This window comes from Berghia stephanieae, chromosome 5 (assembly GCF_034508935.2).
Source record: "Berghia stephanieae isolate SIO BIC M18660-M18661 chromosome 5, UCSD_Bste_1.3, whole genome shotgun sequence".
NCBI lineage: Eukaryota > Metazoa > Mollusca > Gastropoda > Nudibranchia > Aeolidiidae > Berghia > Berghia stephanieae.
In genome coordinates, this window is record NC_088364.1 from 31,817,752 (window position 1) to 31,837,751 (window position 20,000).

Consider the following 20,000-nt stretch of genomic DNA (forward strand, 5'->3'; position numbering starts at 1 on the left):
ATAATAATAATAATAATAATAAAAGAAAAAAGAAGAAGAAGAAGAAGAAGAAGAAGAAGAAGAAGAAGAAGAAGAAGATCAGCAGCAACAACAACAACAACAACAACAACAACAACAACAACAACTGCAATCAATGTTATTAATTATTGTAATATTTTCATCATTGTTCTTACTTTTTCCGAATAAACCTTTTTCTGTTGCTTACCATAGATATATTTCTAATGATTACCTGTCAAAACAAACATCTGATAAAGATAATTAAATGAAATCGCTTTTAAAACAATGATAATTGAAATAAACCGGAATTGATCAAATCTTTTTGAACTGTCAAAAGGATTGCCAGTTTATGGCGTTTTTAATGCTGGATTCAAAAAACAAATTGCCATTTTAAAAAAAGAAAGCCGTTGGCATTTTGGCTTTCCTTTTTAAAAAATGTTATTAAATATTTAAATTTTACCCATTTAGTAGTTACATTCACAATAAGGGAATACTATTCATAAACACGGGATGTAGATCTCACCACTTTCTGCCATTCTTGTCTATTGTGGCCCTCTCCCAGAGTTCGTCCATCTTCATTCCTGTCCATCCAAACATTTCTTTGTCTTCCTATTCTTCTTACTTCTTCAAGGGTACCCCCCAAAACCGTTTTGCACAAACCTTCATGCCTCACCTTGCGGCCAAACCATGACAATTTCCTTCTTCTAACTGTGGTGATGAGAGTTTCATGTCGTCCTGCACGATTTTGCACTTCTTACAGTACGTCTTTATTGGTTCTGTGTTCTGCATACGGCAGAATTAATACAGAGTTTTGATGATTTTCGAGAGCTTCGCTCATAGTTTTCTCCAGGAAAACACCGAAGACCATTGGACTTTGTACTGGAGTATGCAGCCTTGTCTGACGCCCTTCATTTGTCCGGAGCAACTTATCAAGCTCGTCGTTGTTGAAAACTGCACTTGTCGCAGTACTATAGAATGCTTCAATTATTTGGATTAGACCCTCTTCGAAACCATAAAAGCGTAGTGTATCCCACAAACCGGTATGCCCTGTCAAGTACTATCCGGAAAAAGATGAAATTGTGAAATAGTTATTTTTGGTCTTGAAGGAATTTTTCTGTCAGAATTCTGTTATTGGAGACTTGTTGTACTGTGTTCTTTCCAGCTCGAAAACCAGCTTGCTCTTCTGCCAGGATATCTTCGATTTTTTGTTTCATTCTGTTTAGTATAGTCCGCAGAAGTATTTTACGTGGGTGGCTAATGAGACTTATGGTCCTATAGTTACTGCACTTTTTCAGATTTCCTTTTTTGGGAGAGGAATAATCAGGGATTGCGTCCAGTTTCTTGGTCACCTTGTCTCGTCCATTATCTTTTGGCATAGAATCGTCATTGCCTCAACTGTCTCCTCTTCACCTTTTTAAATGTTCTGCTTGAATGTTATATATTTCAGGGTTTTTATTGGAGCTTAAACCCTGGATTGCCGCCTCAACCTCATGTGTCTGTCTTTTATGTGTTTCTGTTCTTTTTCAAGACGGTTGTGTCTGGGTTCAATTCGATGTTATACAGCCTTTTGCAGTCTTGGGTCCATCTGTTCATGACATCCTCTTTCAGGGTAAGTAGATCAATTACAGTAGCTTTTGGTCTACTTGTCTTTACAAGCATTTTCAAGATACCAAGGCTTTCTTTACATTTCCGTGTTGCATCTCATGATCAATGTCTATCGCTTGTTGTGATCTCTCCGAAGTCAGTCCACCTAAACCCCGCTAGATCCACAATGTCCCATTTGTAGAGAGTGAGTTCATGCACTAGTTCATGTACTTTCCCTGTGTCATAGAGGGTTCGGACATTACAAATTCCCATGGTTATTTCTTTGGATATATATATATATATATATATATATATATATATATATATATATATATATATATATATGATTTCATATTGTCTCCAGTTACCAATTTATCACTTCCGCCCTGGGGAACTCCAACGGTAAAAGTGGTCGCTAGACAGATGCGGCATGTCAAGTGGTGTGTTTTTGTCTTCCATACATGTATCCTTTGGTAGATTTGTATTGCTCGGTGGCGTCCATCCCGATGTCCGAGCTAGGTTTTGAAGAGATTTTCCCCTCTTAAATTGTCTACCAGTCAATGCTAAGAGCTCCATCTGCCCTTTTATCTTTCTCATCGATGTTCTCATATTGATGACACCTATATCAATTTTTTGTCTTAATATATTGTTGTGACGTAGAGGGGTTTGTGCACTATTATAAATTGGCAAAGTGCAGTCTTTTAGCATACATTTCTTGTTCAACTTGAATTTAATTCTTTTGCCGCCTTTTCAACCTCTTTTGCGCTTACGAATCTCTTTGGGGAATTGTGTGTTCAATGGTAGTGCCGATGAGTTGAGAGATTTTTAAATGGCGGACGTAAATTGGATCATTTCGATTAGAATTCTGAAGATAACGGCGAGGTGTGGACGAATTGCATGTTGAGGAGGGATGAATGTGAACCATACAACAATAACTTGCATGAAAACTTGAAACGAGAAAACTATGCCTTGTCAATAAGAAAGGGAAATATGCACTCAACTTAAGTGGTCGCCGCTTCTTGGCAGCACCCGGAAGTCCATCGTAGTCGATTTTTGCAGACTGATATATGAGTAACTTGCGAACTTTAAATTTAAGGGCAATTCGTTTAGCCGTTGACTCAAATCGATGTGTGCAGGTCTGGCATCCGAACCCACTTATGGGCCTAGTTTAACATAGTTGTGATGGACAATGTTATGCGTCGTTTTTTTTTAGATATCTGTTAAAATACTGATCCCATAAGATATTGGGTTATCAGACCTGCAAATAAGTGCCCGTCGACTCAAAGGAATACTAAGAAAATATGCCAGGTCGTAATACTCAGTCCTTAATTTGACCTTGGCTTTAATTGAGAGTATAATTGATTCTACAATATTCTAACACATCTACAACTAAAAAAAGATGACGTCCTATTAAATCGCTCTTGATACTATCAAGTAATAATAATCTATCTATTCTTTTTTTAAAGAGAGTTAGGGGTCAACACTGCTCCATAAAGACAAATGTTAAATTTTTGTCATCGAGCACAGAATTACCAGCAAATCTAAAAATTATAAAACTTTATTTTTCAGATTGATATACGTGTAACTTGCCAACTTTTCTTAACTTAAGGATAATTATGTACTCGTTGACTCAAACGAGGTTCGCCTCGATCTATATTAATTTCGACAATGCAGTAGTATAAGAATTAAAACAGATGAATGCCTGTTTTTAATCGCCTGTATTGTTCCGATTTCTCCGGTCACCACTGTCACTATCATATAAAGAGTTACTTCCCTTCTTCTTTAAAATATATTCAGTAAGCCTTGAACTGTCAAACGTACGGTGATTTAACAATTAAAATTTTATTTATATTTTTATAAATAGATATCTTAATCTAAATTGGTAAAAAAAAATTTGTTTTAGCAAATTTGATTAGAATTCTTTAAATTATTTACTAACTTTAAATTCAAATATTAAATCCAAAATTACAAAATTTCTGACATGGTCTTCAAACAAAGCATATTATATCATAAGAATAGATGCAATAGAAGGTAGCGTCTAAGTTCTCTGATATAAAAGTGTCTGCGTCCAAGCCTCCCACTCGTGGTAGTACGTAGAAACGATGTCTACGCCCGTTAGCTGGCCGCCATATTGCCAAATTCATTTGAGCGCACTTACAGACTTTACTAACGGACCAGTTTATGGCTCAAAAGATTCGTCTCGATCGATTCTAAATTTCCACAAGATAGTAGTTTAAAGGGCTTTATTTATCAACAAAAATTGCGGTTCTCCACTAGTATATATATATATATATATATATATATATATATATATATATATATATATATATGTATATATATATAATATTGATTATTACATTGATTTTTACCCTGCGTAATTTTGCAGGTGAGCGTAGATCCTGAATTATATATATTTTTTACAACTTGTTTGGCATTTTGTTCAAAAATAATCTGACAACCCTGATTATATACCTTGAGTCATTTTGTAGGTGACCGAAGATCCCAAATCATCTCCGTCCTCTGCATATATAGGCGCTGGTTCTATTCGAGTTAATCTACCCTAAAAAGGAACAACACAAATATTATGATACACGAAGTTAGATATGAATACAAAAGAGATTAAAGATTATAATATAGAGCTTAAGTGATTCCAAAAATACAGGTTACAGTAGCCGCATCCGGTTAATAAAATCTTGAGTATTTACACTGCGTAAAATCCACTAAACTTTCTCATAGCGTTTTCCTGGTGGTCCCAAGACAATAGTCTCTACTTTGCGTCGCTCAGAGCGAAACTCGAATCTGGATGGAACCTGCTGATCTGAGGCGAGTGTCATACCACAAGACAACATATCTTTTATCAAAGTTTTAAAAAAAAGTTTTGTTTTTAAAAAAATCATAGTATGATAATAGTAATGTATATGATTTATGTGTTACTTATTTATTTATCAGATAAGTAAATAAATAATACATACGTAAAAATAGATTTAAAGAATATTTCTTCTTCTTCTTCTAGGTTCCATGCCTGGTCCAGGCTTCGGATACTGCATGAATTATCTCTCTCCATTCCTCCCTGTCTCTTGCTTTTTCAAACAGTTCTTGGATTGTTAGGTTGGTGAAGCCCTTCAGTTGGTCTATGAGTGTTTTTCTTTGTCTCCCCCGGGCGCGTTTACCAGGTATTTTTCCACAACTTGCCAGGTATTCATTCTTATCTTTCCTTACTATGTGTCCGAAAAAGGATAGTTGTCGATCCGCTATTAAGGGCATTAGTTTCCTTTGTTGGTATGTTTGTTTTAGCACTTCTTCGTTCGTTTTGTGTGCAGTATACGATATTCTCTGCATCCTTCTCAAGCACCACATTTCAAAAGCTTCAATGTTCTTTTGTGTTTCTGCATTTGTAGTCCAGCTTTCGCATCCGTATAACAAGATTGGCCACACGTAGCACTTCAAGACTCGGAATCTAATCCCGAACGACATCTGTTTGTTTTTCAAAATGTTTCCCAGGTCCATGAAGGCCTGTTTGGCTTGAGTTATTCTTGCTCGTATGTCTCGGTTACATCTTCCATCTGTTGTCACTATTGAACCTAGGTATTTAAAACTTTCTACGTTGGTAAGTTGCTCGCCGTGAATCGTTATATTGCAGGTGTTGTTGTTTTCGGGGTTTTTCTGTATTACCATGCATTCCGTTTTGGTGATATTCACTTCCATTCCCTTGGCTTCACTATCTACTACCACTTTGTCAACAATCTTTTGAAGTTGGATTTCTGATGTTGCAATGAGTACCGTATCGTCTGCGTATCTTATATTATTTATGTTGTGACCTCCTACTTTTATTCCCTCCATATTAGTTATGCCCCTCATGATTGTTTCTTGGTATAGATTAAACAGATCTGGTGAGGCAACACACCCTTGACGGACTCCTTTCTTAATAGGAATGGAATTTCCTGTAGAGTTTCCGATTTTGATAGATGCCTGCTGGGTGTAGTATAATGTTTGCATGAGTCTGAGGTCTTTCTCATCAGCGCCAATGGAGTGCAGTTGTTTTAGTATTTCTTCGTGGCGTACTCTATCAAAAGCTTTTCTGTAGTCGACAAAACAGAGGTATAGTGGGGTCTGAACTTGTATAGCTCTTTCACTTAAAACACGGGGGAGGTATATTGCGTTCCTTGTCCCTCTGTCAGGTTGGATCCATATTGTTCTTCTGCGATTTCGGGGTTAATCTTATTCCTTAGCCTGTTGATAATTATACGCAACAGTATTTTGTTGATGTGGCTTATTAAACTTATAGGTCTAAAATTTTCGCATCTGACTGCACCTGCTTTCTTTGGTATTGCTATGAAAATAGAGTTACAGAGATCTTCTGGAATTTTCCCAGTGTTGTATATATTGTTGAATAATATGTGAAGTTCATCAATTGCTAGATCTCCTAGGCTTTTTAATACCTCTACAGATATTTCATCAGGGCCTGTTGCTTTACCATCCCTCCTTCGTTCCATGGCATGTTCAATTTCACTTTTGGTGATGTTTGGTCCGCTTAATGGTTCTTTGAATTTCAGTGGTGGTTCATTTCTATTTGGATCATTGTACAGTTCGCCTATGTATTCTACCCATCGGCTTTCTATATGTTGTTCTTCAAATAGCAGTTCCCCTTGTTTGTTTTGGATACAACTTCCTGCTGCTTTGCTTTTCCTTTTCCCTGATAGTTCTTTTATTCTTTGGTGAGCTTGTTGGGGGTTGGGTTTGTATTCTCTTTCGATTTCGCAGCATTTCCAGTCTAGATAGTTCTCGTGTGCCTCGATGCATTTGGATTTAATGTGGTTGTTCAAAGCAAAACGAATGTGTAAATCACAAGAAGTCCTTATGGTAATGGGGGACCTAAATGCTAAGATTGGCAGAGGCAGAGATGGTGACATAATCGGACCACATGGACTCGGAGACAGAAATGAACGAGGAAACATCTGGGCAGATTGGTGTAGAACAAATAAATTAATGATTTCAAACACCTGGTTTCAACAACACCCAAGAAGAACCTGGACATGGCAATCACCAGGGGACAAAGCAAGGAACCAGATAGACTTTATAGCAGTATCATCAAGATTCTGAAATGGCATATTAAATTGTAAAACCTACCCAGGCGCCGATGTAGACAGTGACCATGTCCCAGTTGTTTGTACAGTAAGGATAAAGTTTAAAGCTATTCAGAGAACAGCTGGTAGAATAAAGAGGGATTACAGGTTATGCAAAGACAATGGCATACAAACAAAAATGAGAGAAGAATTTGAAAATGCACGCATGATACAAAGCCAAAGTGAACGTGATAACGAAAAATGTGAAAAACAATTTGATATATTCCAAAAGTGTGTCAAAGCAACTGCAGAAAAGCATTTACCAATAGCTCAAATAAACAGCAAAAAGGAATGGATGACAAATGAAATTCTAAACCTATTTGAAGAAAGACGAAAATGCAACAGAGGGTCTGCAGAATACCAAAGAATATTTAATAGATGGATAAATAGCACTAAAATAAGATTCTATCTATTGGTCTATTTACCTATTTATTCATTACTTTTTATCTATTTTCTATAATTAATATCTGATTTACTTTTGATTGTGACTTAAACATCAACTCGTAGTAGATTTTCGTAATTGTAGTAATAGTAGCAGTAGTAGTAGTAGTAGTAGTAGTAGTAGTAGTAGTAGTAGTAGTAGTAGTAGTAGTAGTAGTAGTAGTAGTAGTAGTAGTAGTAGTAGTAGTAGTAGTAGTAGTAGTAGTAGTATAGGAATATTTACTTACTATGGCATACGCATCGACTTCCGCTGTGTATAATACAGAATCACAAGGCTCTGGACACCCAGTGTAGGTAAATTTGGGAGGAAGATCATCAGCATCTAGGACGTGAATTGTTAGAGTAGCAGTTCCAACAAGGCCTCCCGTGTCCTGAATATAAACAAAAGGACAAGTCCTTTTAAAATATATGACTCGCCGTCTGTTACCGGGGTTATGTTGACATGTAAAGGGGCGTCAGACAGTATATTTAAAGTTGAAATAATTTTTAAAAATACATATTTAGTTTCTCTCACTTTAAGAAATTACGATATGTCCCCAATGAAAAATCTAATTGGAATCCGTGTTTCCCATTTTTGACGTTAAATTGAATATGCCTATTTCGTGTTGCGTGTCCGCACGAAATGATGTGATTTGTGATTTTTGTTTCTCGTAAAAACCGTCAATCCACGAGAAATGATGTTTACGTCTAAGCTGTTATAATGATATAACACTGTCTCGGATATTACTAAGGGACATAATCAGTGACAATCGCATTTCCCTAATAGAATTTTTAAAAAACAAAAACAAAAAAACATAGTGGTATTTTAAAATATATTATGCATTATATAATAGCTATCAATTTATCTCACTCACCCTGACTCGCACTCCTGCTTTCAGGTATTTAAAGTTTTCAGGTAAGCTTTCATAGTCCAAGGGTGAACGAGTGTATACACTTCCTGTGTATCGCCGCATGCCTAGCTGTCAAAAGTATAATCAACGTTTTTAGTTTAATGACCTCTCTCTGCCACTATGGAGTCCGATCAAAGACAATGTAAATATAAGACTCAAATCGCTATTATGTCCGGATGAATTAGATGATAAAAGTGAACTTACGGTTAAAAATATATATAAATGGGCATTTGTATACATATCGGTAGCTTTTCGTGTTTTGTTTAAGGCAGTAGATATAGTTTATCCCAATGCAAAAGTAACTGAATAAAATAAAATAAAATAAATAATATATAAATGATTATTTGAATTAATATATAGATAAAGCTTTAGTTGTAATAATTAAAGTTCTAATTTCTCTATTTGGCACCAGGTTTTTCAGACATAAAACCGTTGGAAGCTGAAGGTCACATATAGTTTCTACACTTTCTAGGTGTCACACTCTTTAATCTTACCTTAAATAGATCAGGGCTTGAATGCATATGAGAGATCAGGAAAAAGGTAGTCCCTTATAGCACTGGCGGGAGTTTAAAAAAAAGTCCAAGATCTTCTGGTCAAATACAATCTCAAATGTGGACCTGAGAGCCAGAGTTGAGGTGGAGTCTCTGGGGTGTCTCATTAAAAGGAGAAGATGACAATGGCTGTCCGGGCATATCTGTCGTAGACCTACCGAAGCATTAGCAAGCAAGACTCTTCGATGGACACCTCAAGGAAAGAGGAAATATGGCCGACCAAAGGAGACCAGGAGACGTACCATGGAGGGGTTTGACCCTCGTGGTGGCCCCAAGAATAGCAACTGACAGGGCCGGGCCTATTATAATATAAGAGGACCAAAACTTAGCCCGGACTTAAGTCAAGACCTCAAAACTTCGCTTCTCATAATATGAGCTTACCAAGCAAGTCCCAGACTTAATCCATGCCCACTTTGACCTAAGTTTTGGTCACTTGCAAGAGTCAGACTTCATTGTTTAGTCTCAGACTAATTACTGAGGTACCCAAGCGTCAACAAGAAAACAGCCATTGTATGAGATTGAGAGATCTTCGATTCCGAAGGAAAATACGTCGGATACGAATGACAAGTACACATTTTTCTGATTAAAAAAATATTAAAAAAAAAAAAAAAAAAAAAAAAAAAAAAAAACAAAAAAAAAAAAAAAAAACAACAACAATATAACCCCGAATCAGTTCAGGTTCGAGAGTTGAGAATGATGGATTTGCCTGGAGGAGCCAATTATTTTTGTTTTAATTACAAAGTATAGTTGAAGACAATGACTATTATTTTCTATTTGTAACTGACTGAAATAATGCAATCATTGTGTGATTCGTCTTTTTTATATTTGTTTTTGCTTGTGTTCGTTGTTTTGTGCATGTGTGCGTATGTTGCATTGACCTAAATATAGAGTTGACAGTCAATATCACGTGACTTGATTCATCATGTGGCCATGACAAGTTCAAATATAAAACGAATCGAAACAAAATTATACCGGATGTGGTTCAAATTAAATCTTTCGCGTTGGAAAAACATGAAGACTTGTATCTTTCCAGTCATCGTGTGCTAGAGAGTTCGATGTTACCAGCACAGAATAACCGAGTTAATCAACGTTATTACTATCCGACTAATAAGATCACTGCTGGCAAACACATCACTTACGCTCACATCTCGTGCGGAAACAGTTTCACTATTAACATCGCTGGGAACGATGTTGATATCATATTTGATACAGCAGACCTGGCGAAGCAGCACATACCAATAATATCAAGTACCTACTCTGCGACATTGGAATCTAAAGATCCCCGAATCCAAAACAGAACTTACAGTGGTTAACAAGGAACAAGCGGAATGGAAAGTGTAAAAAACTCCGAAACTTGATTCATGAGAATGAAGACATCAGACGAAGAAAAACGACGTTTGGAATAGAACGAACATCATCAATGAAAATAAAAGAATACGCCTTTACGAAGTGCTAGTGCTGCCAATCCCTATGTACACCCATGGTACGTGGGGTCTTAGGCGGACCCACAATAGACCACACAAGGTACACAGCACGCAGAACTTCGGTAAATAACATTCTAAGGGCTTTGAATGCTCCCTCCTTAGGGCACACGACATCAACGGCACGGCGTCTTTCTTATTATTTTTTAGCCAACCATTTTTATGAGTAGTTCTCACTAAACATAGGATACACGGCATCGACGGTACGGTATCAATACGCACCACGAAGTAAACAACACGCTCTTTTTCTTCATCATGGATTCCTCTGATGAAGATACTCTGATAAAGTTAATCATACTAAATAATAGAAAAAGGAAAAAAAATGTATCATCATCATCATCATCATCATCATCATCATCATCATCATCATCATCATCATCATCATCATCATCATCATCATTATTAGACAAGCGTCCTATCCTAACGATAATAAGCAATCGCTTCACGCACAGGTACCGTGATCAATCCCCGGTGCAGTCGATATTTTTTTCTGACCCCCCTCCCCTGTCCACCCAGCTGTGATTGGGAAGCTGGATCAGCTAGATCTGCTATTGTCCGTTTCACGCTATAGAGACCGGGGTAAATTCCGGCTCCATTAGCCTATTGTCTCTGAAGGACTTCTACAACAGCAACAACGACAACAACAACAACAACAACAACAACAACAACAACAACAACTACTACTACTACTACTACTACTACTACTACTACTACTACTACTACTACTACTACTACTACTACTACTATACTACTACTACTACTACTACTACTCTACTACTACTATCTACTACTACTACTACTACTACTACTACTACTACTACTACTACTACTACTACTACTACTACTATATTATTATTATTATATATTATTATTATTATTATTATTATTATTATTATTATTATTATTTATTATTATTATTATTATTATTATTATTATTATTATCACCCCGTGTGGTGTCCGGGGTCCCTCAACTGAGAGGGTCAAGAATAGCCCAACGCCAAGCCAGCGTGTCGTAAAAGGCGACTAATGGTGTGTGACTCCCCCATCTTTGAGTCACCTGGTCCTCCAGGTTGGGGGTTGGCAAAGGGTTAACACCCCTTTCCGTTAAACTCAAATCGTTACAGAAACGCAGACGGACAAACCAAATCCTTTTTTTTAGCTTGGGCGACCGAAGAGTTTCTGGAATGACAGAATTTATGAAGGAAAACAGACAAAGCCGAAAGGAAAAAGCTCTCAAGCTGTGACTGAAATGAGAAGATATAGGCTGCATATACTTGGAGTAAGCGAAACCTACTGGATACCATCCGGACAGAAACACCTCAAGTCTGGGGAGAAGATTTTATATTCAGGGAGAGGGGACGGAATTCATACACAGGGAGTAGAAATAATTCTAAGCAAGTTTGCCCAGAAGTCACTGAGAGGATGGGAACAACACGTGAAAGGATCATCATGGCGTCCTTTACAACACGGAGTAAGAAGATCATCATGAACAATGTACAGATCTATGCCCCAACAAATGATGCAACAGATGAGGATAAAGATACATTTTATAGTCTGCTACAACAAGTCATTGGCAAGTTGCCAAAGAAAGACATTAACATATTGATGGGAGATGTTAATGCTAAAGTGGGACAGGATAACGTAGGTTATGAAGGTATCATGGGACGTCATGGCATGGGAGAAATGAACGATAATGGTGAGAGATTTGCAAATTTCTGTGCATTCAACAGTTTGGTGATTGGAGGATCAGTGTTCCCCCATAAGAGGATCCACAAAGCAACTTGGGTCTCACCAGATGGTGTGACAGAGAATCAGATCGATCATTTTTGTATCTCTCGAAGATTCAGACGTTCATTGGAAGATGTGACAGTACAGAGAGGGGCAGATGTTGGATCAGACCACCACTTGCTATTGGCAAAGCTTAAGCTCCGACTCATAAAACATGGGACCAGATCACATACAAGAAGAAAATTCGAGGTGAATGCACTTGATGGGGAAAAGAATGAGGATTTCAAACTACAATTGAGTAATAGATTCCAACCGCTTACTGAGCTCGAGGAGGGCATAGATGTAGAGTCACATTGGGCAAAGATCAAGGAAGTCTACATAACAACTTGCCACAAGGTATTGGGTGTAAAGAAATTGGAACATAAAGAATGGATAAGTCCAACCACCTTGGAGCTTATTGAAAAGAGGAGAACAAGGAAGGAACAAGTGAACGCAAGCCGAACAAGGGCTTCAAGACTGGATGCACAAGAGCAGTATCGAGCCATAGCTAAGGAAGTCAAAAGATCTGTGAAGAAAGACAAGGAAGCATTCATGAACAGACTTGCAGAGAAAGCAGAAGCAGCAGCGACAGGAGGACACATGAGGATCCTTTATCAAACTACCAAGACACTTGCTGGAAAATGTGGGAAACCAGAGGTACCAGTCAAAGACAAAGATGGGAAAACTATTTTTGGAAAAGAGGCTCAATCTGAACGATGGAGGGAACATTTCAACTGCCTTCTGAACAGACCACCACCAGCCAGAAATTTTGCCTGCAAGGAATGAATTACCAATTAGCTGTGATCCACCATCGATAGCAGAGATTGTGGGTGCCATTAACACGATGAAAAGGGGGAAAGCTGCTGGACCAGACCAGATTCCACCGGAGGCTCTAAAAGTTCATGCTGAAAGCAAGAAATGCTAAGGCCCTGCACCCACTATTTGAGAGAATCTGGAATGACGGGATATTCCCAAAGGATTGGAAGGAAGGACATCTTATCAAGCCTCCAAAGAAAGGGGACCTCAGTAATTGTAATAATTATCGAGGTATCACTCTTCTTTTTATCCCAGGAAAGGTTTTCAACCGTATTATTTTAGAGAGAATTAAGAGTGCAACAGATGCTAAACTGCGGGACGAACAGGCAGGTTTTCGGAAAAAACCGTTCAACCACCGACCAGATTGCCTCTCTGCGAGTCATAGTGGAACAGTCTATAGAATGGAACTCTTCTCTTATTGTCAACTTTCTGGATTACGAGAAAGCTTTTGACAGTATTGACAGAGCAACATTGTGGAAAATTCTGGCACATTATGGACTCCCTGAAAAGATAGTAAACCTCATTAAGGATATGTATGAAGGATCAAGTTGCAGGGTTGTACATGAAGATCAGCTTACTGACAGCTTTGAAATTAAGACTGGTGTCAAGCAGGGATGCTTGTTCTCACCATTCCTGTTCATCCTTGCTATTGATTGGCTAATGAAAGAAACCTCCAAAGGACAAAAAAAAAATGGGATACAGTGGACCCCCTGGACACAGTTGGATGATCTGGATTTTGCAGATGATCTGGCTCTTTTGTCCCACACCCAGGACCAGATGCAAGCAAAAACCACAATTATAAACAGCCTCTTGGAATCAATTGGTGTAAGAATTCACCCTGCAAAGTCAAAGGTCTTGAGGATAGGTACACTTCAAAGGGAGCAGATCAAAGTAAAAGATCAGGAACTCGAAGAAATAGACACTTTCTGCTATCTCGGAAGTATAATTGTCAAGGATGGAGGCACGGAAGCAGAGGTGAAAGCACGAATAGGAAAGGCACAGGCTGCATTCACATCTTTGAACAGAGTTTGGAGAACTAAAGATGTAACAGTAGTGTAAATAATACGTTCATACCAACCCTTTTGATAAGAACCACTTCACATAATAATAACTTTTTAGCTCCCTTGTTTTTTCCGTTTATTATCTTTCGTTTCGTATCGTTCGTTTCGTTCAAGCTAGCTTGAAAATAAAGAGTTGCACTAAATCCAATCATCCTGTATTGTATACTCATTTTATAACTATATTACATGGTGGCAGCGGTAAACCTACTATTTATCTACCCCTTGTGTCCAGTATTTTGAGCAGGTAACATTGTTTTTGAGATTAAAATGGCTTTTCGTCAGGTACCAATGCCTTATCTTGATTGGTGCAAAGACAACAAACAAGAAGCATACGACGAATGGAAGGAATTAATGGAATCGTTTTTTATTATAAACAATGTCGATAATGCAAATAAGTATCATTACATCCTGCTATCTACGGGCACCAAAGGTAGAGACATCGTCCAGTCCTCCAAACTATCAGCAGTGGATAAACAAGTCCCAATAAAGGTATGGAAAGTTTTTTTAAACTTCTTAGTAGAAAAACCCAACAAATGGGTGGAAAGGATAGAGCTACAGTCATTGTCCCAGATGACAGACGAAAACCTAGAAGCGTTTGTATTGCGTCTACGGAACAAGACAGCAAAATGTTCGTTTAGAGATGAGAACATACGCAATGACAGGATACTGGAGCAGCTGATTAAAGGCTGTAAATACCAAAACGAACGAAAGCGACTACTAGAACAGGGTGATGCGCTCAATCTCGAAACAGCCATAAACTTACTTAAAAGCCACGAGGCATCAATCCGGCACATGGCGGAATATAACACAGCAGCCTCGGGAGCGGAGTCAAGAACATAGGCCGAACTAGATGCCATAAAAACAAGAGATCATAGACAACTACAACAGTGCGGTCAATGCGGTCTTCGACACGAACGAAGAAAATGTCCTGCTTTTGGCACAATGTGCAAGATATGTGACAAGCCTAACCATTGGGCAAACGTTTGCAGATCCATCCCCCCTAACTCGAAACAAAACAATCGAGACCATAAACAATGGGATAAAAATCGTAGATTTACACTCAAGCCAAAAGTTCATGACCTAATGGCAGAAACTATTAACGACGATGGAATTCAACATTGATACTGTCGGGATTGACAAAAATCAGAGAGATGAAATATATACGAGAATTCCATTGGAAGTACCTCACAGATTACAAATTATGAACCTGAGAGTCAAGGTCGACACTGGTGCGAATGCAAACATTATCACAATGAGAGCATTGAACCAAATATATCCTGATGAAGACATAGACAAAGTGCTCACAGGAAACAAGACAGTCTTATCTGGCTACGGAGGTGATACAATTGATCAGAGAGGATGCTTACAAGTCAAATGCAAAGGCCACCGCCTCATATTTTATGCAGTAGACTCAAACAGCCCAAATATTTTAGGACTTGAAGCATGTCGTCTACTCAACCTGGTGAAAATAAACTGCGCTATACAAGCCAAAACAAAAACACCACTGATGAGCTAAAGCACGACTTTCCCGAATGTTTCGACTCCCACCATTGGCAACTTTGAAGGGAAATTCCATATTACTCTCAGGGAAGACGCCACACCTGTAATACATCCACCAAGGAAATGCCCCATACACATACGGGACGAGCTACTACAGGAGCTAAACAGGATGGAAGAAATAGGTGTCATTGAGCCAGTGAGTCAGCCAATAGATTGGGTAAATTCATTGGCATTCAGTAGAAAATCTAATGGAAAACTCCGGGTGTGCTTGGACCCCAAAGATCTTAACAAAGCCATTAAAAGAGAACACCATAGGACACCAACCCTTGAAGAAATCTCGCATAAATTCTCCAATGCAAAAGTCTTTTCAAATTAGATGCGCAGCATGGATACTGGGCAATCAAACTAGATGAAGAATCAAGTCTGCTGACAACGTTCAATTCACCCTTTGGGCGATACAAGTTTATAAGACTCCCTTTTGGGCTCAGCGTCTCCCAAGATGTCTTTCAGAGAAAAATGGACGAAATTCTTGAACAATGCCCAGGGGTAGAAGGTATCACAGATGACGTATGTGTATATGGCAAGACCCAAGCAGAGCATGGCAAAAAATTTGCTCCATTTAATGGAAGTAGCAAAAAAAAAACATGGCCTTGTTTTCAACAGTAAGAAGTGCTTCATCAGACAGGATAAAATTACATTTTTTGGTCTAGAATGGTCCCAAGAAGGTGTCCAGCCTAGTCCCAGCAAGTGTGACAACATCAAATCAAAGGCCAGTCCAAGCAACAAAACTGAACTGCAGTCGTTTCTTGGGATGATCCAATACATAAGTCCGTTCATTCCAAGGTTAAGCGAAAGAACTACTGCACTGGGAGAGCTTTTGAAAAAGGATAATGTCTGGAACTGGAATAGTTCGCATGAAAAAATATACCAAATGATGAAGAATGACATCTACCAGCATTTGGGGCTATCTTATTTTGACCCTCACAAACCCACCACGATAGAAGTGGACAGCTCATTACGACTACAGCGCAAGCTCCTACGTATACAACCATACCAGTGCACCATTACATACAAACCTGGCAAAGAAATGGTTTTTGCAGATTTTTTATCCAGAAACAAACCTACAAGTGGTGAGGAAAGTGGGTTGGACGCCACAATCCATCATGTAATAATAAGCCCAGAGAGGAGGACTGAGCTGTTAGAGGAAACAGCAAACGACGCAGAACTTGCCTCACTCGCAAAGCAAATAAGAGAAGGTTGGCCTGAAGACATCAGTCAAGTGAAGAAAGCACTTAGACCTTACTGGTCCATGAAAGAGTTACTCTCTTTTGACAATGACCTCATCATTAAAGACACAGCTATTTTGATACCAAAGAAATTACGAGAAATGATACTGGACAAAATTCATGCTGGTCATCAAGGTCGAGACAAATGCATTCTACGAGCAAAAAGCAATGTATTTTGGATCGGTATGACAAAAGACATCACCATGAAGGTACATTCGTGTCAGATTTGCAACAAATATGGAAAAAGCCAGGTACGTCAACCGCTATTACAGCCCAAACTACCAGATATCCCATTTGAGAAGTTAGCGGCAGACATATTCCATCTGGATGGAAAAAAATATATCCTAATGGGAGACTACTTCAGCAAGATGCCATTCGTAAAAACACTGACAACCACGACAAGTCAAGAGATAATTAAATACTTTCAATCAGTGTTTGCTATTCACGGTATTCATCTCACGCTTGTGACCGATAACGCAAAACAGTTCACAAGCACGGAATTTAAAGCATTCATGAAGGAATGGGAAATCGTAAATATAACTTCAAGTTCTTATTTCCCACAATCTAACGGCTTCATTGAAAGGATGGTGCAGACGGTTAAGAACTGCTTAAAGAAATCAAAAGAGACCAAACAAAATCCCCAGATTGCTCTACTCAACCCAAGAACTACACCGATTGACTAGACATTACCTTCCCCCGCTGAACTTCTGTTCAACAGATCAATCCGAACTCCAATACCACGAACAATGAAGATCACCCCCAGAATAGAACAAGCTCGGGGCAACCTGAAACATAGACAGCTGAAACAAAAGGAACAATACGACAAAGTATCTAACAGCTGCATAGAGGTCAGCCGGTCCTCCTACAAGACCCAATTTACCATACATGGTCAGCAGCAACAGTGATAGATCATGCCGCGGAACCAAGAAGTTACACAGTGGAGACACCCAACGGTACTGTCCGCAGAAATCGTATACATCTTAAGGAAAGAAAGACACCAGGTTCTCCATCGCTCAACAACAACGAAGAGTACACAACACAACTTGCACAGCAGGAGACAAACAATGGTCCAGACAACGCCCTGGAGACTCACATTCCTGTACCTACCCACCACACAAGGTCTGGTCGGGAAATTATCCGCCCTAAAAGGCTCGTCGAAAACTACTAACCATAAGTTCTACTATCGTCACCTGTCACCTCACTTTATTCTCACTCTTCATTATCCTCTACACAGGTATACATGCAATAATACACTTGAGGAAGAGTGACTGTCAGAATAGTCTACAGTCCTTTCATAGGCAATGTCACTAGTATAGGTAGTGCTGTAGAATGCAATACACAATACCCACAATGCACCAAATTTCTACGCCTACACTGAATATTAATGGATATTGAGGTGAACACAAAGACAAACACTAGGTTAGGGACCAGTGGATAAAGGGACACAATGATGCCCTCCACTGGGTCGAGGTCACGAGACCTCTAGTCTTTTTTCTTTCAGGTGATGCCCACATTGAAGAGCCTATTTCCCAACTTATTATGATCTCATCCTACCTTATGTTAATCTAAAAACATTAGGAAAGCTTACTGAGGTCATTTGGAACTTTAAATCTTTACGTCATGTTTTGTTATTTTTTCTGAGGTTTTTAACCTAGGCTCCCCAAATTACATTTGATGTTCTAAGTTCTATGTTCTAGACAGGCCCTACGAGCATAACGTGTTTATATATCTATCTCAGTCTTGATTAAAAAATATGCTTACGTTCTATTTGAGAAGGGGGATGTAACAGTAGTGTAAATAATACGTTCATACCAACCCTTTTGATAAGAACCACTTCACATAATAATAACTTTTTAGCTCCCTTGTTTTTTCCGTTTATTATTTTTCGTTTCGTATCCAGCTAGCTTGAAAATAAAGAGCTGCACTAAATCCAATCATCCTGTATTGTATACTCATTTTATAACTATATTACAAAAGACATCTCCCTTCGACTAAAGCTAGGACTTTTCAACTCAAATGTGAAGTCTGTCCTACTGTATGGATGTGAAACTTGGAACGCATCACAGGCATGTATAAGGAGGGTATATATTTTCGTAAACAGGTGCATGCGTAGGCTACTCAGAATAAAATGGATGTATAGAATAAAAAATGAAGAAGTATGGAAAAGAACACAACAGAAACCAGTGGGAGAGGAAATAGGAAGAAGACGATGGAGGTGGATTGGACACACGCTTAGAAAAAAGAACGACTCCACTATAACAAAGAAAGTATTGGACTGGAACCCTAAGGGCAGAAGATCAAGGGGAAGGCCACGAGGAACATGGAGCAGAATTAAAGAAGCTGATATACAGGGAAGTGGTAAGACCTGGAATGAGATTAAAAAGATAGCTCAGGATAGGGAGGGATGGAAACTGTTTGTCTGTGGCCTATACCCTGATCCAGGGTGAAAAAGGCAATGATGATGATGATTATTATTATCATTATCATTATTATTATTATTATTATTATTATTATTATTATTATTATTATTATTATTATTATTATTATTATTATTATTGTTATCATCATCATCATCATCATCATCATCATCATCATCATCATCATCATCATCATCATCATCATCATCATCATCATCATGATTATTATTATCATTATTCTTGTATGAGTTGTATATTGGCAAATGCTTAAAAATAAACTTTTGAATTTGAATTTTTGTTTTCGTTGATCCTTGTTGTGATATTCTGGGTTCTTTGGGTCCAAAAGAAGGGGTCGGTCTCTCACAAATTCAATAACTTTCTTTTTGTAGTCATCCATCTTGACCACATGGGGCACAAAAAAAAAAAAACAAAAAAAAAAACGAGCAATGCTACAAACGGGACATGCTAGTTGTTTGTTACAGCTGTGTTGTGCTCCTTATGTAGGGTTCTTCTATAATTTCTTGTTGCTCGGTCATTTGTCTCGTGTGTTGTTTACTTTTGTGAGCGATTTTTACAAGAAACTCTCACTAAATATCAAATCGCAAGATTCAATATTTTTTTTCTTTTGTCGTCCATCCTGACAAGGCGCAACACATTAAAAAACGAACAAATGGAGACAGACTAGTTTTGTGTTGTGTCGTCTATGGAAGGGGTTTCTCTAATTTCTTGTTGTTTCGTTCGTTTGTTTCGTGTGTTGTGTGGTGTGTACCCGCCTTTTGTGGTCTATGGAGGGTTCGCCTTTCAAAAAAGAATTTGGACACTCTGGACTCCCTTCATCGCAAAACAATTGAGACGAGTTATTGAGGTACACTGGCCAGGCAAAATCAGTCATGAGGATGTATATGACAGATGTAGAGTCAGTGGGCGAATAAAGAAACAAAGATGGAAACTGTTCGGACACGTGCTCCGACGAAATGAAAATATTCAAGCACAAACTTTAATGGATGGATGATTACTTCAAACAAGGAGCCAAATACAGAGGGCGTACACCAACTTCACTTCCAACAACATTGAATCGGGATCTCA

At 38.4% G+C, this 20,000-nt stretch overlaps 1 protein-coding gene across 2 annotated transcripts in view; it reads right to left on the bottom strand.

The window, feature by feature from the left end:
- Window positions 1-20,000, bottom strand: part of LOC144972767 (cadherin-99C-like) — a 67,309-nt gene that overhangs the window by 25,178 nt on the left and 22,131 nt on the right. For both annotated transcript variants that reach the window (XM_078914380.1, XM_078914381.1), the window contains 3 exons: window positions 8,000-8,104; window positions 7,373-7,516; window positions 4,054-4,141 (listed from right to left, as the gene is read on the bottom strand). In XM_078914380.1, the coding sequence (XP_078770506.1) occupies window positions 4,054-4,141; window positions 7,373-7,516; window positions 8,000-8,104 (337 nt within the window). The remainder of the gene's footprint in view (window positions 1-4,053; window positions 4,142-7,372; window positions 7,517-7,999; window positions 8,105-20,000) is intronic.